Genomic DNA, 15,047 nt, shown 5'->3' on the forward strand with positions numbered 1-15,047 from the left:
GCTCACAGAGCACCAAACCCCTACAATCACAGCCTTCTAGTTTCTAGCCTGATTCCTTAACCACTACGCCAAACTAGCTCTTTTCAAGAAGAAATGCCTAAAATATATATAAATAATATCCACAATATTAAAGGTTTTCCATTTCTTTGCTTATAGGCCTAACTTCACTTTACTAAACATAAAAGAGAAACAAGTGAAAGAATACAAAATGATTTGGGCAATGATCTAGCGACCAATCAATTAATGATAGGTAGTGCTTGGGGGTGATTACTTCAATATTTATTTGTATCATGCCTTTATTATTTTTATAAATAACTCAAGGCAGTGGACATATCTAACACACTTTGCCTTCCTATTATCCTCACAACCATCACCTTGTGAGATGGGTTAAGAGAAAGTTACTGGGCCAAGGTACCCAGCTGGCTTTCATGGCCAAGGTAAGACTAGAACTCACAGTCTCCCAATTTCTAGTCTGGTGCCCGAAACACTAGATTAATGGGTTGGATTTGGACTGGAGAGCCAAATTCATATTTAGTCTCAGTCTCAAAGCTGATTGCTTGGCTTTAGTTTGAGGAGTTCTCTCTTGAGGAAACGTATGGGAACATGGAAAAGAAAACAGGGAATGCTATATATGTTGCCCTTGAGCTCCTGAAGATAATGTAGTATATACAATTTAACATCCACAATGTTCAAGTACAGCTATTTTGCCATGTTTCTTCAATGAATACGTATTTATGCATAATGCACAAATCTCTCTCTAAAATACCCTGGAGGATATAACGATACCATAATATGCTTTCATTTATGCATTTTCTTTAGTATATACAGTTTATGAACATAAGGAGATTTAACACATTTTTGTATGTAACTTTGCATTTAAAATTAGCATATATTTGGGGATGTTTACAAATGCCCTGATTTAAACGACACATTCCAAAAAGGATTGCACTTGTGCTGAGACAGACATAAAACTGAAGAAGAGTCACAGAACAGTTTTAATAGATGGCTAATATTTCACTGTATAAATACACTCACATATGAACCTAAGGAGCTTCTAATGGTTGCTTATGGTCAAGGAAGAGTTACTGGTTGCATGATGTAATGCATCAAGTCAATTGAGTAGAGATAGTTCTCAGCTTACAGCAGGGGTGTCAAACTCAATTTCATTGAGGGCCACATCAGGGTTGGGTTTGACCTCAGGGGGCCAGAGTGAGCGATGCACAATATCAGTGGCCAGCACAACATCACTCGTGTCAGGGGCGCCTGTGGTGGCCCAAGTGCTCTGCCAGAGAAAATGAGCTCCTGAGATCTGTTTTTGGCTGTGACAGCCTCTTGCAATCCTCTGCCAGCAAAAAGAGAGCTCAGGAAAGTCGCCTGAAGCCCTCACAAGCTCAGTTTTCAGCTGGCAGAGGCACCATGGGCCGGTTTTTCACTGTTTCCAGGGTGGGTCCATGGGCCAGATCTAAGCATCCAGGTTATGAGTTTGACACCCTTGGCTTACAGTCCTTCATTTAGCAATCATTCAAAGTCACAACAGCACCGAACAAAACTGACTTATAGTCCTCAGACTTATGACTGTCACAGCATCTCCATGGTCACATAATCACAGCTCGGGCACTTGGCAACCAGCATGTATATTTTGACAGTTGACATTAAAGGGCAGCTCCTCATAGATTGGGATTTGGAAATTTTCTAAATTCATAGTTAAGTAGCAACTACGCTTTATTATTGTTTTCAAAGCAAAGTTTGGGACAGGCTATCATTGAATGGAGAAGGCAAAATTGGAAGAAAATTCGGAAGAAAATAAGATTGGATATTCTATTAGGTACCCAGAAAAAAACTCCAGAGCATAATAGTTTGATAAATGAAAAGTTAAGCAATGTGGGGCTTAAGGTAAAGGTAAAGGTATATTATATGACATGGGAGCTATTTTATGAATGGTTGGAAAATAAAAACAGAAGTCAGAAATAATTGGAGATTAGTGAAATATAGAAAATATGTTAAGATAGAGATGTAAACAATATGATGATTCTTACCAATATGACTATTGAGATTATTATACTTAATATTGTTATTATATTCTTATTAGAAGATATGTGAAGAGGGAGAAATGAATAGATTTGTTATGCTCATTGTTACTATTGTAAGCTTAGAGAATAAATATCAATGTAATGAATACTGATGTAAATTTTGATTCTTATTGCACATTGTTTAATGGAAGAAAGAACGTTTAAGTTATTTTTTTTAAAAAAAACTTTTATTAAAAAAATTCTGCCAAAGAGGCAGAAATCTCCAAATGGCTTAAGATTTCGATAGATTGAAAACATTTAAATGCAGCTAATGTAGAATCCAGCAAATAATTTCTATCCATTCCATGTTATCTCACTGCATGCCACTGTCACTGCAAATAACATTAGGAACTACAAAAAAAAAAAAATCCTGGAGAAGCAGAGAGGCTACTGAGATATTCTTTGTTTTAATGACAAAAGTATACTTCCCATTGCTTCAATGTAGTGAGGGGAACGGAAAAAAAACAAATAAGAACGAAAAACAGTGCTGTGCACGCTAACCATTTAATTTCATTTTGAGCTAGGGTCTAAAGATAGATTCACACCATTTTCTAGCAAGTTGTGCCTGTGAAACAAATGATTATGGTTTAAAACCAGTGGATCCCTCAATTAATTTCTGGAAGACCTTGCCTCTAGCTTTCAGATTTTCTGCAAAACTGATGGAGCCTTAATAGGACGGGACTTGGATTTTTCAGTGTTTACCTAGCTTTGGGGAGCAAAAACATTTTTAAGTAGCTTAAAACCACCTTGAGCCTCTTCTAAAGCTTCTGTATGTTTCCTCCTCCTAAATGGTAACAAACTGCATGTTGATTTTTGGGGTAAAATTGTAGTGATTAGTGTAGATTACAGGAACCAGTAAAAGTGACTGGGGAAATGCCTTAGCAATTCAAGAGAAATAAGAATGGGGATATTTAGAGTTAAACCTAAATATCCTACTAAACAACAGGCATCACTGATTGCCTTGCCAGAGTCTCTGCAGATTGGACTAGAAAAGCTCTGGATCTGAGGCTCAGAGCCTATAATCAAATGACCAATTCACCTGCGTGCACTGTATGAAATACACTTTAGGGAAGGGGGAAATAGCAATAGCATATAGATTATATACCACTTTACAGTGCTTTACAGCCCTCTCTAAGCTGTTTACAGAGTCAGCCTATTGCCCCCAACAATTTTGGTCCTCGTTTCACCCACCTTGGAAGAATGGAAGGCTGAGTCAGTGAGATTTGATCTGTCAAAGTGCAGGCAGCTGGCAGTCAGCAGAAGTAGCCTGCAGTACTGCAGTCTAACCACTGTGCCATCGTGGCTCAAGTAAGACGCATGCAGCAATACCTCTTGTAATTGGCAGATAATCTCAATATGCATACATTCCTATTTTTTTCCAGGTGGAAAATGCTAATTTATAAGAGATGTAAATAATTCACTCTTACGGAGTGCAGAATATCAGAGTTGAAAGGAGCTTGAAGGTCTTCTAGCCCAACCCCCTGCTTAGGCAGGAAACCCTACACCACTTCAGACAAATGGACGTCCAACATCTTCTTAAAAACCTCCAGTGTTGGAGCATTCACAACTTCCGGAGACAGTTTATTCCAATGATTAATTGTTTGAACTGTCAGGAGATTTCTCCTTAGTTCTAAGTTGCTTCTCTTCTTGATTATGTGTGACTTTCTCCATGCCCGTGTGTGTCTGTGTGTGTGTGTGTGTGTGTGTCTGAGGGAAATGGGTGGATAAAAATACAAGAAATATAAAATGCAAAATATAAATAAGTACATTCTTTTCATATTCTTTTCATATTCTCTATGTATTGTGTATGAATGTATTGAGTGTAAAATGTCCTTCTGTGGCCAGAAACCATGGAAATCCTACTGCTGATATTTTTTTTTTAAATTCTACCTCACTCCCCCCCGCCTCTCTCCCCAAAGCCTTGGAGTGCAGCAGTTTATAAATCTCATACATAAAAAAAATAAATCACATGAGCTTGTCCCTTTGAAATTGCGTTGTTGGGCCATCAACTCGGAGGACTGTTACTCTATATTTAGGGGGGATGCATTAAGTACCCCACTATCATAAGCAGATAGGATGCCACTTAGTCTTAAGTGCCTATTAACTGATTCTAAATTGTAGTGGAATGTCTTTGCAAGTACTTTTGACATTCACATTCATAGAGCAGCTCTGATCAAAGCTGATGGAAGCATATAGCAAATGAGCCAATGATAATGCAGTCAGTAAAGCATCACAGAGTGAGTTGCAAGCAGTCCTTGATTGTCTCATCTCCTCTTCCTCTTCCTGCTTCTTTTTCCCTTCTCCATACAGTTATTTTACTGTCCCCATTTCCCCTTTTATTTTCACTTGAGGAACAGAATGGTCTGAGTTCAGTGTGTGTCCATATATAAAATGTTCCTGGGTCTGCATCTTTCATATGGATGGGACAGAGAAATTGGCAAAATCTGATAAATAACTTCCTTGGGGCTTTTCCAACTGTGATATGCCTATATTACGTTGCAGATTTCATCTTAAATTATAGCTTTCATTCATTCTTCGTCTCATGATGCAGAAAACAGTCCTTTAGATTTTTTGCAAGTATCATCTAAAGCAGGGATCACCAACCTTTTGGACCACAAAATGTATAATTTTAAATCCCGCGGACCACTAATATGATCTGCCTAATGACCGGCTGGGTGGGTGTGACTAGATGGTCATGTGACTGGGTGGGTGTGGCCAACTCAATGTCACTCACATTGAGAGGCACTTCACCAGCCTCTACTCCCCCCTCCCCCCCCAGCTGCTCCTCGCCTCCCTATCCAGGCTTCTTAGGGCCCCAACAGGAAGCAGTTGTTAGAGCTAAGTAGGCACCATGGAAAAGGGTTGGCAAAGCAGCTCAGTTAAAATTGAACCTGACCGAGAAGGAGGTTCAGCAGAAGTACCTCACTGAGGACTACGAGCATAGGCTTTCCAAGAAGAGAGAAGACCTGCAGGAGTGCAAGGCCAGGCACTGGCGCCTGGAGGCTCAGGGGGCTGAGATGGTCACCTTGTCCCAGGCCATGATACAGTCCCACTGGAAAGAGGCCCTCCGGCTCTTCACCACCAGTGGTGCTTCCCTCCAGCCTTCGCCCAAAGCCCCACGCCAGGAGACTGAAGCAGACCCCAAGTCAGAATTTCTGCCCCCCTCCGACCCTCACAAAAAGACCCCAAAAGGGGAGACTCTCTGCAGCAACACAAATGTTCATTGCACATATCCAGCCCAGGGGCCGTAGTTCAGAGGATCCCTGATTTAGTGCAATATTAAAAATGCAAATAATTTTTCTGAGAACCACCAAAATTTTCTCGTGGACCACCAATGATCCCTGGACCATCACTAGGTGACTGCTGGTCTAAAGAGGGCTCTTGATACAGAGGGAGAATGGTAGCCACCAACCTACAGATAGGTTTGGTGGTCTACAGAGATTCTCAGTCAATCCTACACATAGGATTCCATTAAGGCAGCAGAGAAGCAAAAGTTCCAACGAAAGAATGACTGCCAATATCTCCATTTAAACCCCAACTCCCATTAGAGAATATCTTCCAAAATTAGCAATTGCTTATTTCACCAACTCTCAATTCTTCCTCCCTGCCTGCCTACCTCCCCAAAGGGCCTAATAATCTTGCAATGACAAACTTAATTGCTATTCAAAGCCCGCATTTTGAATTGTACCTGGAAACACAAGCAAAAATATGTTAACCGATGCACAGCCTGATTAATAATCTGGACGAGGGTGTTTGAGAGAGGTAGTTCCCCATGTAATACCCTGCAGAGGAAAGAGCATTATTGTTTGTTTGACTCGGCTTAGCAAATTTAAATGAATGCCATTAAACTAACAAATGACTCAGATGAGCTTTAACTCAATACTAATGAAGAAGGAATCCCACACAATTAAACCAGTCACGTGGGTAACCACCATGAAGGAATGTGGGGGCTTTTTCTTCAGCTTCAACATGATCTTTCAGGAGAAGTGCCCTGAATCAAAAGCCTGAACATGAGGGGGGGGGGGGGAGATAAGAAAAAATAGGAAGGAATAACTACATAAATAAATAGGAATATTTTCAAGTTGCCTTGTACTTATAGGGAGTTATTGACTAGATAAATCAAAGCAGGAAAATGCAGCCATCCTGGGTTTGAGAGACCTTCATGTACTGCAGATTCTGCTTAACATCCTCACTGATAAAAAAAAAGCCACTAAAATGGAAGAAGAATTAACTCTGCAGAGGGAAGTTTATGTCTGTGATTTATGAGAGAACTAGTGGAGGCTACAACTGAACAAGAGAAGTGTAGCCAAAAGAAAGTGAATTCCAGCTATTTGCTACACCTCTTCCACATTCTTCCAAAAGGCACAGTGTAATTATGACATTAGCCACACTCATGCTTTTTTTAAAAATGCTTTCAACAATTATCCACTGCAAATATTAAAACATTCCTTATGAGGATATGTGTTGTGCTTGAAAGACCTTATTACTTAGATATTCAAAACATGCATGAGCAGAGAAGAGAGTTTAGGGATTTGGGTTAGCAATGATTGGTGACTGCCTGCATAAAGAATGCCAACACTTGAATGCCAGTCAGGTTTGGCATTTCATACAACTAGCAATGTCTTTGCAATTCAATGTGCTTTCTAGACCAGGATACTCAAATAGTTCATGCTACAACAGGTTGACTCAGCTGGAAGAACAGGGAGAGGGCAGCGTGCCATGCAAGTAACTCAATCCAATCAGCAGTGTGGTTAGAGGGGATGAGTTTGTCCAAAGATGGATTGGAGATAAATGAATCACTCTGGATCTACATTATGAAAATAAGTGCAGAAATGAAGAGGGTTTTTTTTTTGAGGCTATTCTACAAAATTCACCTTTGTTGTCATTTATTCATTTTTTAAACTCAACATTCCAGATGCAGGGAGAGATGAAGCATGGGAAGAAAAGGATAGCTATATGGCCTCAGTAATGTCAATGCTAGCCTTTATTTGATCCATGCAGTTTCTCTTTCTCTGTGAATCTCTCAAATAAAATTCTTTTAAAAAAATAAAGACTGATGGCCATCTGGCAGCTTCTCCATTTCATGGTGGCCTACATAATTGTGTGCCTCTGGAGTGCACAAGTAGTTACTTGGGATATCAGATGAACGGGCATCTGAGTTTTCTCTAGAACAAGTGAAAAGATTTCTCCTGGTGATGGCCACACAATCCTAGTCTAAATGAGGAACCCCCGGCACTCAATTCAACATTGACTCTGAATCATAACCACATTCCTTATGATGTCAATGGTGAATTATTCTTCCCTAAAATTTCCATTGAGTATTTGAGACTGGAGCCACTGACGCTTCCATTCTGCCAGTGAATCCATTATGACTTACTACTATCAGGCTTGAAGCCATATTCCTTTTGGATCTTTGGCCTGCCACACTTTCTATTATTCTACTATGCCTTTTCTATTGTGGGAAAATGGGAGGGGGGATTGTACGGAATTAAATGCTATGTAGCCAAAACAAAATTCCTTTCTAGAAAGCCAAGGTCATCCTTTGTCTCTGCACCTCTGCACCTGACCGGTACTGGATGGGTGGAACTGCCAGCATGGCAGTGGGAGATTGGACCATGCGATGGACTTGTGGGTGTGGGGGCAAGATCTTGAATGTTTAACTGGGTGGGGAAAACCAGGAATCTTTCAGATTCGGGTTTTCCCAGAGGTGCCAAAATGGCTCCCTTAATAAATTGAAACTTTGAGCAATACTTTGCCTTGGACTCTGATTTAATTTTGGATGCTATTTGGAACCTCGACAACTACATTTACAAACTGAAGTCCAGGATGACATACATAACAAACCAACAATTAACACTGATGAGTCCCATTCATAAAGGTCAAGAAGTTCTTCTGCTTTTTCTGAATCCCATTCTTTCTAATACAAGTACTTGGGACCTTCCTGCTTTTGTGCCACTAGTTTTATGGTACACCTGTTGCCACCACACAGCTGTCTTCTCAATAGGAAGTTATTTGCAATCCCTGAACCAAAACACACCCAGAAAACCCACAATTTATCTTCCCACCTACCTCTACAACCATGGACTTCATTGAAGGGGGAGGGGAGAAAGGGGTTTATTTGTACCTTTCATTCCAAACTTCGATCGCCGTCCATATTTGTTGATCATAATAAATAGGACCACCAGGAGAACACAGGCAAAAGCCGCGAGACCCACTGCGATAGATACCTATAAAGAATATCCTGAATGTTAGAGGCTCATTGAATTCTCAAAATCACTTGCATTCAAATGTGTATGTTCCTCTCAATAGAAGAAATATATTATTTCTGCAGTCACTGATGAGGATTCTACAAGTAACCAAATCATTAAAATAATTAAACTGTCTTTCTGTCAAATAAAGTTAAAACAACATAAATATTATAAATTTCTCTTATATATTAAAATGAAGGGGAAGTATATACATGTATGCATGCATGATTCAGAGAGAAAGAAAGAGATGGACTCAAGAAATACATGGCAGAAAAATAAACCGTCAGAAACAAGGAAAAGTGTAAAGCTATAGCAAAACAAGGAACACCCATTCAAACCCCCCCCCATTAAATTAATAACACATCCTTTAGAATTAAGTTGAGCCATGGTTGCCCAGTGGTTAGACGGCAGTACTGCAGGCTACTTCTGCTGACTGCCAGCTGACTGCAATTTGGCCATTCAAATCTCACTAGGCTCAGGGTTAACTCAGACTTCCATCCTTCCAAGGTGAGTAAAATGAGGACCCAAATTATTGAGGGCAATATGGTGACTTTGTAAACTGCTTAGAGATGGCTATAAAGTACTGTAAAGTGGTATATAAGTCTAAGTGCTATTGTTATTAGCAAGTTTGGGCACACTGTTCAATTCTTGGAATTTTTTTAATTAAACTTATTATTTCTCTAGAATTCAACAAATTGAGTTGCATACATCCTGATATTTGTGCTTAATTATTTTTGTGTCATTTGCTGTTGGATCATCCAGTCATATTATTTTATTCATCCACCAATATAATGTTCAAAAATACAATTACAGCTGTCCCCCTATGATAATTATCAAAAGTATACAAAAAAGACTAAAATTTAGATCAATCGTACAAGTTAAATTTTTAATGCCATTATTTAGGTTTGTTAAGTTATTTATTTCCTTTTAAGTTACATTTTAAGAGACTCACAGTGTAACAGTCTTAAAACTAAGATGCTACGTTTTACGTTTTAAAGAGAAAAGTGTATATAGTGGAGATTTATTTAATCTGAGCAAAAGCATAGATTCCTAACTGGAGTTAAATTTTAAAAGCTAACATGAATTATAAAATCAGTACGTCACGAAGATCTACAGAGAATAATCTATGTGTAATGTTAATATTGCACATATATGAATTATATTAGTATGGTATAAAAATGGAATGGTACATAAATGAATTATTACATTGATTTAAAAGGCTCTACAATTACCAACTGCAATTGCTGACTTTCTGCACTGTTAAGAGGTCTGTAGCAATTCTGTTGTAATATGCAAATAAAAGCATGCTACAGCTGGCATTTACTCCAAAAATATTAAACTGTTAGGATCAGATACTATCTCTTCTTTACAAAGGCTGGCATTTACCCCTTAAAAGGCCATTCCCTGTGTGATTATAATGATCTGGCAGACCAGTTTGATCTCTCTCTCTCTCTCTCTCTCTCTCTCTCTCTCTCTCTCTCTCTCTCTCTCTCTCTCTCTCTCTCCCTCTCCCTCTCCCTCTCCCTCTCCCTCTCCCTCTCCCTCTCCCTCTCCCTCTCCCTCTCTCTCTCTCTCTCTCTCCCTCCCTCCCTCCCTCCCTCTCTCTCTCTCTCTGTCTCTCTGTGTGTGTATGTGTAGTTAGTCTCCCAGAGTCACTATGGTTAGATAGACAATTATAAAGAATGCATGCATGCATGCATGAATGAGAACCTCTTTTAAAATATTATTTGCATGAAAGATGCTTGTGTAGAGAAATGGAGGGTACCAAGGCCCCTATATCAATAATCATACCTCAGATATAAAGTCCAACATTTTTTTAAAAAATAATATTTTTAGTGCCTTCAAGTGTAAGGTTGATCTGGTAACCTTCTCAACTTGTCTCTGGAGTTTTCTTGGCAATGTTTTTTGGAAGTGGTTTGCCATTGCCTTCTTCCTAGGGCTGAGAGTCAGTGACTGGCTCAAGGTCACCCAGATAGTTTTGTGCCTAAGGCAGGACTAGAACTCACAGTTTCCAGGTTTCTAGCCTGATGTCTTAATTGCCGCACCAGATGGGCTCTTCCCATATATAACCTTCTCTTGAGATATACAGTATATGCTTGTTTACATCCACACAGAATTAAGTTCCATTGCAGTACAGAACTTATCCTGATGTAATTATATTTCAGGATTACAACTAGGGCCAAGTTGTAGTATCACCCTTATAAGTTCTATAACCAGTTAGCCCTAAACAAAGCCCAAACTAGCTAAAGAATTCTCTTCCACTGATTAAAAAAAAGTATTTATTTACAAACACTACCACATAATATTGATACAATAAATACTGAGGGGAAACTAAAATAAATAAATTTATATGGAAATGTAGTTTTCTTAAAGGACATTTGGTTGAAACCAATAGTGGTCAAAGATGTAGAGCTAATCTGAAACCTGGCATCAATCATTGCTGGGAACCAATTTCCATTTCCATTCATACACTTTGGTGAACTTTCCTTCTGCATCAAAACAAGCAAAAGAGAATGGAGAAGCTGAAGGCAATTTAAATCAAAACATTCTATATTTAAACCAGCAGCCCTCAAAATGCCAAAGGGCTTATGATACTTTACAGAATAATCAATTCAGCTGGCAGACATTTTAAGGCTCCAAAGCACCACAGTCTTAATGGGAAGTACAAGTAGGAAAATATAATCAACATTATAATCAGTACTTGTACCAGTTAAAGAAGGGCATTTTATGGTAGTTTTATCCAGAAGGGCGGTTATATTTAAAGCACCTGGACATCTTGCCATCTTATAGAGCAGTGTTTCTCAAACTTGGCGACTTTAAGTCCTGTGGACTTCAACTCCCAGAATTCCCCAGCCAGCTATGCTGGCTGGGGGATTCTGGGAGTTGAAGTCCACAGGACTTAAAGTCGCCAAGTTTGAGAAACACTGTTATAGAGTCACCTTTATAAAATGGATTTTATGAACTTGGGATTGGATTCGTCAAATGGAGGAGATTCCTATCGTACAAGTGTTTGTGCCTTATTGAACGCATTTACTTTTAACAACCACAACCAGCCCTTCCTGTGATGTTGCAATCTTGTTTGTGTTGGACAGTAATTCTTGATATAAGAAGGGGTTTTGTGTAAGAGCGCCATTGGATTCATATGTGAATTGTTAGGGGAGACATGACGTTAACCACTTGAGGGCATTTCATACATTCCAGATTTTGTAAGGGTGAGTATACTTAACAACTACAAATGAAGCAATGTGTAAATGAGATCAAGTCATTTTGACCAAGAGGTCCGTCATGTTGGCACACACAGCAGAGACACAAGATTTGCTGCCCCCCCCCATCAAAGTGGGAGGCCCAGGCCTTCTGCCATGTAATGAGAAAAATGACCCAGAGACAACATTCAAAGCCAACAACTGAAGAAGTTGTGTATCACTGGAAAAGCTCTGGAAAAGGTAAAAAGATAGCAATTGGGGATCCATAAATAAGACAGGAGAGAAACAAAAGAGAAGAAAATGAAAATTAGTTTTTTCTGGAGGCAGTTCAGATACTTCTGGTAATCATATTGACAGATAATTTATCCTTCATTTTTGGGTGCACAGAAAGATTTCTTTTAAAAGATCTACACCACCACCACCCCTTAATTGGGAAAAATATTCTTCCTGCTCTGTGCTTTGATTGCAAACCCTACTTCTTATCAAACTGAAATACACATTGCATGAAAATAAAGAGATGTTTTCTTGCTGGCAGGCTATTGTCTTCTCCAGTCTGGAATAATCCTCATATTTTATACATGTTGTGCTTTATCCGAGCTGCCTGGTATTTTTTTCCCCCCTCTGCTTTGTTTTCTACAAGCGGGAAAGTTGGGGAGCCAAAACAGGCCAGGGGGAAGGGGAACTTGCACGACGGTTGTCCTTAAGGAACAGAAGCTGCATGCAATGCACATGAGCACCACAGCAAAAACAAGATATGACATCTTTCTCTGCCCTGGGATTGTGTTTGCTCATTCAACTATTTTTCCCCCCGGCATCTCTCCTCTCTCCAAAGTGGTAATAACCCAGGGAATTCTTGAACATCAGTTTTTGCTGTGCTTATCAAATGGCCCTAAGAATGTGAAGACATGCTTATTACAATTCAGGTATGGAGGAATCTTACTGGGAGTAAGCCTATTGTGTTTTACAAGCTGAATGCATACAAATGCTCAGTGGTTAGATTCATATACTACCGGGAGACTAAACTAAAATAAGCTTCGGAAGGTTGCAACCCAGTGAGTTGAAAGAATCTGGTGATAAGTCTTCAAAGCAATGAAGCCATCATCTATGCCACCATACAGTCTACATCACAGTTGTCAACCTTGCATTATCACAGCGTTGTCATATGACATCGTGTGACTTTTTCCCCTTTTGCTAAATCAGGTCTGAACGTGGCCAGCGCATGACACATCTGGCCCACGGGCAGCACGTTTGACAGTCCTGGTCTACATGTTTAGGGATAGATGATGATGTGACTAGCATAGAAACGCCAGTTCATCCACCCACTTTTCTTCACATACAATTCCTAGGCATTCTATTGCATGATCCCTCTGCGTCCATAGAGAACAACATTCACAAGCAGACATGCTGCTTAACAGTCAACAATGAGGCAAAAATGAAGCCTTCTACAATTTCCTAGGTATACATTTTAAAGAGGAGTGGTCCACAGGAGACTGATAGGATGCAGGGCCACTGAGAGGATTATTAAGTGCTGGAACAAGTGTAATATAGCCCCCCTCACCTTCACATGGACACATAAATCAATAATGTCATAATTGTACTGCGGGGAGGCCTACTAGGCCCAAAACGGGACACGAGGGGGTCGCGTGCCCATAAAGGTTATGTCAAACAAGGCGGTTTTGCTATACACACAAAGCATAGAGCCATGATGGTGAACCTATGGCACATGTGCCAGGGGTGGTACGCAGAGCCCTCCCTGTGGGCACGTGCACTGTCGCAAGCTGCTCTTCTGGTTTCCGGAACACATGTGTGCGCCAGCCAGCTGGTCTTCGCAGGTACCAGAGCACCGGAAAATGGCCCGAAAAACAGCCAAAACACAGGCCATTTTCCAGGGCATTTTGGGGATGTTTTGGGGCCGTTTTCCAGGCCAGTTTTGGGCTGTTTTCAGGCCATTTTGGAGCCATTTTTCAGGCTGTTTTCAGGCCATTTTGTGGGGCATTTTTTGCCTGAAAAATAGCCTGAAAATGGCCAAAAACCCAGGCACACCGGCAGCTGGTCTTCGGGTTCCCGATACTTAGGCGCACGCACAAATATGCACACACATTCTGGTTTGGAACACTCAGTGCCGAAAAGGTTCACCATCACTGGTATAGAGTATGAAGTCTATATCCAATATTGTTTTTCTTTTTTAAAAAAAATTGGTTTTGTAAAAATTAAAGAAATGTTTCCCCTCCCTGGACCCCCTTTGAGCTCCATGGGCCACGGAACAATGTACCGGCTGCACTTCCCTCTCCTCAGGCCTGATAGGATGATATTTCTTTGGTTCTACAATCATACAAATGACTTTGTTCTGCCCAGAAACACCATTCTAGGATGGATACGTACAATATGGAAACAGGTAGCAAACCAGTAGCCTAGCCAGCATTGTGGATGATATGAATGGGTTAGTTGGTCTTTGACTTACCATCTCAAGGGAAGGCAGTAATTCTGATACACAGGATGTTTCTGGGTAGACAAGGTGCTAAGTTGCATTCCCACAGAAATCCACAAAGTATAAACCAGTGGTTAAGATAAGATTATTTCCCATTGTCAAGTCGCAAGCATCTTACCCCAAATGTGTCTTCCTCTGGCTTATGTGTCACTGTGATGAGAGGGGAGGGACTCGGACTGTACTCATCTGAAACCAAAGGAACAAAAGCAGAAAAAAGTTTATTTCAGAGTTCAGGGAAACATGTGCATACATATTAAATATTATATTTCACATGCGTATATATATATATATATGATTAACTCTTAGAAAATCCCCTGTTTATTCCTTCCTATACCTCCCCCCTTGTGGTAGTGCCCCAATATTGTCTTATAAAGTTATTTCCTTCCCACATCCAGTTGAAGCATCCTGTGTTTTTGGATAGACTTTGATTTCTCTTACGTTTTTCCCCATTTTTTCCCCTGCTCACTACTCCAAGTTGTATTAATGGCTATTCTACCCAGGAAGCTTTTAAAACAGTCTCTTTATTTCCAGGTTGATGCTGTTATTTGAACACTCCTACCTTTCTGCGGTCACATTTATCTCAATTAATGATTCAGCCAATGTTCCTAAATAAGCAACCTATCCAAAATCCAAATGCTGACAATCATTTCTTTAAAAAAACAACAACAACCTAAAGGGATGCTGAGTTAGATTTGGAAGGACATGACCAAGATGAGCTTCTCATCTTGTATACTAGCTTTGGTCATGTAGATTCCAACTCTTGAACTGATGGTCATCTCCATGTTTCATAGAAGTTCTAAATTTCAGATGTCCGTCCCTGGGAAAAGTCCCCCCCCCCCTGTACTGCAGGAAATCCCAGTTCTCTATTTGCGTGAAAGAGGAAAGGAAGCCCTCTCTCTTTTGCCACCCCTTATTTTTTAAAAAATTGGTAACCTCAATCTGATGACAATTTAGACTTGTTTGTCAAAAGATCAGATAAAGGTTCCCCTCACGCATATGTGCTAGTCGTTTCCGACTCTAGGGGGCGGTGCTCATCTCT

At 40.1% G+C, this 15,047-nt stretch overlaps 1 protein-coding gene across 13 annotated transcripts in view; it reads right to left on the minus strand.

Annotated features, from left to right (window-relative positions):
- NTRK3 (neurotrophic receptor tyrosine kinase 3) overlaps window positions 1–15,047 on the minus strand; it is a 589,676-nt gene that overhangs the window by 225,050 nt on the left and 349,579 nt on the right. For all 13 annotated transcript variants that reach the window (XM_081964827.1, XM_081964824.1, XM_081964825.1 and 10 more), the window contains 2 exons: window positions 14,127–14,194; window positions 8,194–8,296 (listed from right to left, as the gene is read on the minus strand). In XM_081964827.1, the coding sequence (XP_081820953.1) occupies window positions 8,194–8,296; window positions 14,127–14,194 (171 nt within the window). The remainder of the gene's footprint in view (window positions 1–8,193; window positions 8,297–14,126; window positions 14,195–15,047) is intronic.

Source organism: Natrix helvetica, assembly GCF_964273705.1.
Source record: "Natrix helvetica genome assembly, chromosome: 12".
NCBI classification, from domain to species: Eukaryota; Metazoa; Chordata; class Lepidosauria; order Squamata; family Natricidae; genus Natrix; species Natrix helvetica.